The sequence below is a fragment of the Pyrus communis genome, chromosome 10 (assembly GCF_041283825.1).
Source record: "Pyrus communis isolate YQ-2024b chromosome 10, ASM4128382v1, whole genome shotgun sequence".
In the NCBI taxonomy this organism is placed as follows: Eukaryota; Viridiplantae; Streptophyta; class Magnoliopsida; order Rosales; family Rosaceae; genus Pyrus; species Pyrus communis.
The window spans coordinates 15,114,187-15,121,476 of NC_142574.1; the positions used below are offsets into that span (position 1 = coordinate 15,114,187).

At 40.2% G+C, this 7,290-nt stretch overlaps 1 protein-coding gene across 2 annotated transcripts; it reads left to right on the forward strand.

Moving 5' to 3' along the window:
* Positions 1 to 342: 342 nt before the first annotated feature.
* LOC137729056 (QWRF motif-containing protein 2) lies at positions 343 to 7,290 on the forward strand. 2 transcript variants are annotated; one of them, XR_015952575.1, is made up of 7 exons: positions 422 to 2,146; positions 4,157 to 4,276; positions 5,481 to 5,590; positions 5,826 to 5,942; positions 6,046 to 6,135; positions 6,658 to 6,765; positions 6,857 to 7,290. XR_015952575.1 is itself a non-coding variant. In XM_068467878.2 (6 exons), exons 1-6 carry the CDS (start codon positions 677 to 679, stop codon positions 6,935 to 6,937), a joined length of 1,986 nt encoding a protein of 661 aa, XP_068323979.1. In that variant the 5' UTR covers positions 343 to 676; the 3' UTR covers positions 6,938 to 7,290. The 2 variants fall into 2 exon arrangements, 1 of the variants encoding a protein (XP_068323979.1); XM_068467878.2 differs by lacking the exon at positions 5,481 to 5,590 and having other exon boundaries at positions 343 to 2,146.

Here is a 7,290-nt window from a genome sequence, read left to right on the forward strand (position 1 = left end):
ATCTAGTGGTAGTCAGCTTCACTTGTAATTGAAAGGATTTAAGTTCGATTCTCGTCAAATGTGAATTTGAATCACATTAGTGCTAACCACTTCGATACTCCTTAATGTAGATAATAAAAAACAGTAGAAGTAAACCTATTAGTAAAACAAACAAAGCTGAAAGCACAGTAAATCGCTGTATGAAAAAGAAAAATACTAATTTTGAAATTTTTGGCCTTGGACAAAATATATCCATAACTGTCACATGTGGAGAAAATTGTAGTAACAAAATCGATGAAAAATTGAAGTGCATAACGTAATTAAATCAACATAAACGCACGTTAACGTCCCTCTAGGTTTCTCAGAAAACGAATTTTCCGAAACGCGGAAAGGAAAAAGCCCCACCTCCTCAACTCTCTCATTTTTTTCGCCCATACACTCTCTCGTCTCTACTCTCTAATACCGTACTCTCATACACTCCCAAATCTCACCTCTCCTCTTTACCTACTCTCTCTCTCTCTCTCTCTCTCTCTAAACCCACAATCTCAGAGATAGCAAAGCTCGTTGCTTTTCCCTCTCTCAGATTCTCCTGCAATTTCTTAAATCTGCATTGCTATATTTGGGGAATTTACATGGCGGGTTCCCAAAAATTCAGTCTCTGAGACGCAATGTGAAGAGGATTTGAACTGCCCCTATCATGGTGGCTGCGGTTTCTGAAGCAGCTCCGACCGGCCCACCGCCCAACCCCAAAGCCTCATCGGACCACCGCTCACGGCCCCATCTCCAAAACCCATCGAGGCCTCCTCTCTTACCTTCCGAGAAAGACAATGGCTTCGTTCAGAAGCGACCCAGAGGCCGGCAAGTCTCGTCGAAATACATGTCTCCTTCTCCTTCTTCTTCTTCAACCTCGACTTCAACTTCTACGGTCTCGTCCTCTGCGTCTTCCAGAAGATGCCCATCTCCATTGCTCTCAAGGTCCATAAACTCCGTTTCGAACTCGACCCCGGTTCCGGCTCAGAAAAGGGCTCAATCAGTGGACCGTCGGCGACCCATTACACCTCGGACCTCCGGCGGCCTCCCCGAGGCGAGGCTGAGCAATGCCGGTTCTGAAGTCTCTGCCGCTACTCGGCTTTTGGTCACTTCCACTCGGAGCTTATCGGTTTCGTTCCAAGGTGAGGCCTTTTCGCTTCCGATTAGTAAGACTAAGGCTGCAGCCTCGCCGAGTGGGACTGCGGCGAGGAAGGCCACGCCTGAGAGACGCCGGTCGACCCCTGTGAGAGGAGAGCAGGCTGAGAATTCTAAGCCCGGTGATCAGCACCGGTGGCCGGCCAGGACTAGACAATTGAGCTCGGGTGGGACTAATAACTTGTTGTCCAGGAGCATGGACTGCCGCTCGGACAACAGGAAGCTCAGTGGGATTGGATCTGGGATTGTGGGTCGACCATTGCAGCAATCCATGATTGATGAGAGCAGAAGAGCTTCTTTTGATGGTAGATTGAGCTTGGATTTGGGGAATGCTGAGCTTTTGAAGGATGCTAGGCAAAACCCAGATGCTAATTCGGCCCATGAGTCTTCTGTGCCATCTGATCTCACTGCTTCTGATACAGACAGTGTTTCTTCTGGTAGCACCTCAGGTGTGCAGGATGCTGGTGGTGCCGAAAAGGGTCGAACCTTACCTCGTGGCATTGCTGTGTCAGCGAGGTTTTGGCAGGAGACTAATAGCCGGTTGAGGCGGTTGCAGGATCCCGGTTTGCCTTCATCAACAAGCCCTGTGTCTAGAGCAGGAGCAAAATTCGTTCAATCTCAATCGAAAAGGTTTAATGGTGATGTCCCATTGTCATCATCTTCCCGGACAATGGCTTCCCCCACTAGGGTACCAACTCGGCCTGCTTCGCCAGGTAAACTTTGGTCTTCTTCATCATTGTCACCATCAAGGGGTTATAGTCCTTCTCGGAGAAGTAGTGTTGAAAGTACCTTGAATAGGAGTTATTCTGGTCCTGCACCTTCAATTCTCAGTTTTTCTGTTGATACTCGGAGAGGGAAGATGGGGGAAGACAGGATTGTCGATGCACACATGCTCAGGCTTCTGTATAACCGTTTTCTGCAATGGCGGTTTGTAAATGCAAGATCAGATGCTACCTTCATGGTGCAGAGGCGAAATGCCGAGGTATAATCTCTGTGCTATAAGTTGCATTGCTTTCTGTCTTTTGATTTCAGTAATGTTTGTCCAGGAATTTGTTGTGTTGTATGGTCATAGACTCCTAGATATCGTTATCCATATATACATCACTTCGTTATGTACTGAACTTTATATCCAAAACCAACTGGAAATTCACACTCCTCAAGCTTTTCCCCGCAAGTGTGGGGTCATTTAAGTCTAGCATGTGGATAACACATATTAGGTGACATGGGCTGTTTGGCTCAACACATGGTAGCTTGGTTTGGTACCAGAGCAGAATGTGAGTATTTAACCCAAAGCCAATTGGCATTAGGAGGGAAAATGCCCAAGATCTTTAAACTGTTAGGCAAGGGTATAATTCCCCAATGTGGGATTTATACTCTCAACATTGTATATACTCCTGATTAGTGTTTCGTTTCCCCAGTAATTACAATGAGAAGGCTAACTTCTCTTTCAGCTTAATTATTTTGTGGCAGGTCTCTTTTGTTTTTTCTTTTTCTTCTTGAGGAGGACGTCTCTTTGTTCAGCTTGAGTATGCCATTATATTAATTCATTTCTGGGTAATACAAGGAATGAAGATCAGATCTTAAATGAGGGGTGTCACTGTCATTGGTTTTTACTTAAAAGGGAAAAAACTGTGTTGCTGCAATTGGGAACGTGTGGAGTTAGTTAGGAAAGTGAAAATAGAAAGGTGATCTGTGTAGTCTTTGAAGTGATTTTTAGTTAACCAATTGGTCTAGAATGGAGATAAAACTATGGATGGCTCTTGCCTAGCATGCAATGAAGAATTCTCTGCTCTTTCATTTTCATAGACTCCATGAATTGGAGTGTTGTCATGTTTGGGGCTTCATTGGTGTCCTTAGTACTTTTTGCGAGATTGATTCATATCCTAAACTTACATCAAATAAATATCTTCAACTCATGGCATCAGTTTCCCATGTGCTTTCTCATTCAGTGAAACTTGAAAAATTTCTGTCGGATGAAGTCAAATGAAGCACTTATCTGACGATTTGTTATCGATAACATTATAAACTTTACTTCTTGGCTTGGTCATGCAAACCAATCCAGAACCAATGTCTTGTTAATAATTTTGGTTTCCGGAGAATCTTTCACTTGATTACTTCATTCTAGTAAAAGTCACTGTCGAATTGGACAGGCTTGATATTAGGAGTGGAGCATAAGGTTATGAGGTTGTTTTAGTGGTTTCCTCTGGTTCCAGCTCTTGTTAATGCTGTGAACTCATTGCGGAAGTGATTGATGCTGGTATATATGGTTTCCTCTGGTTCCAGCTCTTGTTAATGCTGTGAACTCATTGCGGAAGTGATTGATGCTGGTATATGTATGGAGAAGAAGCAGATACATTTAAATAGGCTTGTTATTGATGATAAGAACTGTATGATTCATGCTAGAAAAGTGAAGTTAATGTATCAAATTGGTGAGCATCTGTCATATTGCATCTCAACTCATTTTAGAAACAAACAAAGTGTGATCTATTTTTTAATTGGTTTGGTTTTGGATATTTAGATCTCTGTCCTTTGCCCTCATACCATTACATTTATTAGAATAACTTCTATGGTTTTAACTCTTCGTTTTTTTTCTTCTTTTGGATTAGGTCCCTCATGTAATTATCTTTCTGCCGATTCTATGGGTTTCTTGTACATTTGTTTGAAAATGGCGTTCATACCCTACCTGGCGAACTATTTTTCTTTTATATAACTGTTTTAACTTGTCTGACAGTTTGAACTTTTCAAATGTTTGATCTTGGCTGAATGTAAGATTCTACAAGCGAGTATGCTCTTTCACTTCCATTTTGTGACTTCTTTGTTTCTGTATGAACCATCCATATATACAAAGTGACTTGATACATTGTGTCTGGTTTTGATATTTTGACAGTTTGCATGTGTATTGTGATGAAATAAGTTAGTTGCAAAATGGTCAGGTTGGTTACTGTTTACGTAAATTTTCTTGTATCTAAATTTGTATTTTCTTGGGTGCCAGAAAAACATGTGGAATGCATGGGTAACAACTTCAGAGCTCCGGCATTCTGTCACACTCAAAAAGATCAAGTTACTCTTGTTGAGGCAAAAATTGAAGTTAACTTCTATTCTCAGAGGACAAGTAAGTTTCAAAGATTTTTTTCATCTTCATAGCACTTACTTTATGCTCCAATCTAACATGTGATATTGACTGGCATCCGGAATGTAATAGTACATAATATGGTGGTGGTAGCAATTTTTTCTAATCATTTCTCCAATAGATTCATGTTTCTGAGATGTAACTAAGTTTTGTGCTGGCCTTCAGATAAACCTTTCTTGCACTTTGTTGACTCCTTATTAGAACTTTTGACTGTCTATGTTCAAAGAAGAACTGATACCATCAATGTTGCTACCTTTGCCCTCTTCTGGATTAATTCCACTCTCTTTCTTTCGTTAATCTGCATGAATGTCCAAAAAGCACTATGAAGACAGTGTTGATAAGATTGCCACTAATAAATTCTTTGCAACTTGTATCCTGATTAGTCAAGTTCAAATGATTTGTATTTAGGCATCCAATAAAAGGAATAATGTTGAAAAGAATCTTCCTCCAACTCCAAATTTCATTGTCCTACTACGTGAAGTAGCTGTTTGGATAGAACTAAACTTGGTGTTTATATGGAACCTTTTTGTATGTGTTAGCTTCCAGATTTCCGATAACCAAATAGGAGGATTAAAATTTCTTAAAAATGCTCATGTTGTCATAACTTTATAATCATAATAGTATTAAGGATGTTTGCCCTTTGTAGTGAGGATGAGTTATTGTTTATGGATAATGGTGATGGTAAAAGGTGTTATCTTATTAGTTTTCTTACTCGAAACCTTTTATTGTAAAATGCTTGTTGGTGAACATTACTCCTGGATAGCTTGGGGCAATCAGGTCTCTCATAGAAGATGGTCTTGTTTCCAATAAAAAAAGAAATGTTTAGGAGTTGGGGCACACTACGGATGAGGGAAAGTTCTTAGTGAAGTAATATGTTTTCTACGAAGACAGTGTGCTACATCTTCAGATCTTCTGTAGGAAGACTTGCAAATCTCTTGTCTGCAAAGGCATTGTGAAAAAACAGAAAGTGAGACTTTGTTTTGGGCAAAGAAGGGCTTGCGTAGTTACTAATACTAACCTTGGTTGAGATCTTGGTTACCTCAATTGATTGCCACTAAATTATACTTATATGCTCTAGACCTTGTGTTCTTGTCAGAGCTACAGAGTTTCAAATGTCAATCTCAAATCTGGTCCATCGAATGCAGAAGATGGACACAATTAACTCATTCTACTACTATCAATGTAGGTGCTGGTGAAGGGAGCATCCAAACGTCCTCATGGATGTTCCCTGTGGGTGTATGTCTGCGTGCAATATAGTTAAATGTCTTTCCAAATAAAGCTCATCTTCCTGAGTTTGTATGTCTATTCTTACCATGAAATACTATTTATTTTCTTACCAAATGATTTCCTTGCAGAGATTACAACTGAATACATTGTATAAACCTTTGATAGCTATATCATGTAATCATACCATGAATTTGTGTTGTATTAAATACATACTCCTCTCTTTTCTTTTAGTGTCTACTGTTTGTTTTGTTATTTATCTTTTCCTTCATAATGAATGAAGATTTTTTGTGCTTGGTGATTGTAGATTAGTTATTTGGAAGAATGGGGTCTTCTGGAAAGAGATCACTCTAGTTCTTTGCTAGGAGCAACTGAAGCTTTGCAGGCCAGTACTCTCCGTCTTCCGGTTGTGGGAAAAGCAATAGTACGAACTTTTTATTTTTACCCTTTGTTTAATCAAAGGGCATGTCAAAGGCCTGAAGGAGCCATTACTGTTCAAAAGACTGACAATGCTTATTCTGTGTTAGGTTGACTTTCAAAAGCTGAAAGAAGCTGTGGGTTCGGCAGCTGATGTGATGCAGACAATGGCATCCTCGATATGCTCTCTTTCGTCAAAGGTAACCTATTTCTGTTTCTCTTGAATCTTACTTTTCTTGGTTGATGTCGCTGTTAATGTAAAACATTTCACAGAAACATTACATTAACATCCTGTTCCTCAAGCAGGTTCATTTACTTATAGGTTCTAATTATAGAAGGAAATAAGGTGATAAATGAAGTCACTGTTTCTGAACATTAGCGCCGGTTATTAAACAAAACCATAAAAAGTCGCTCTTCTCCATTGCAACACCTAGGTCATTTATGTTATTTTTTGAATTACGAAACATAGCAATTGGATTGAGCTACAACAGTTGCTTCCTGATCTGATAGAAAGTTTATTGACGTCCACACCCCCACCCCAATCACTCTTGTTTTTTGACAGCGTATGAGATTTGATTCTGGCATGTCACCTAGCCTCTATGCATGTTATCTATTGATGCCTGGTAGATGTAACTACTGTAGCCTCTTTACGAATAGCTTAACAATCTGCAAAGAAGTTGAAACTGTTTTAAGGAAGTTTCTGAAGCACTTCCCTTTTACAGGTGGAGGAAATGAATTCCTTGGTGTGTGAACTTATGAAGGTTACCACGACAGAACGGGTTGTGCTTGAACAATGCAAAGATTTTTTGTCCACGTTATCTGCCATGCAGGTAATCTGCCCGTCCTTTTCATTTTCTTTGTCCTTCCAATCTCACACTTTTATCCTCCGTTTTTCAATTGCTTTCTTATCCAACGTAACAGGTCAAGGATTGTAGCTTGAGAACCCATGTAATACAATTACAACGTGTCCCAACCATCCGAAGCCTGACAACACGTGTGTAGAACTGATCTTATTTGACTACTCACTCCTAATGCTAACACATTACACGGAACCTTTCTTTTTCCACCGGGTGGAGGCAGCAGAGGTAAGGATTGATCAAGTAGCTAGTTTTGGCTTCCGATATTCGCATTTGGCATTTTTGGAAACTGGTTGTGGTCTTCGGTGTCAAGTATCTCGTCTCATGTGTCTTTGTATCTGAAGAATACAGAAGAGGGCTTTTCCCTCTCGCTAATTAGCTGTATACAAGCACTCTTTTCTTTCCTTTGGGCCAAAAGGAAATGTATATGTATATGTGTATGTAATGTTCTCCTGATTACACTTTAGTTTGTGGTAATTCTTCATTCTACCCTCTCAA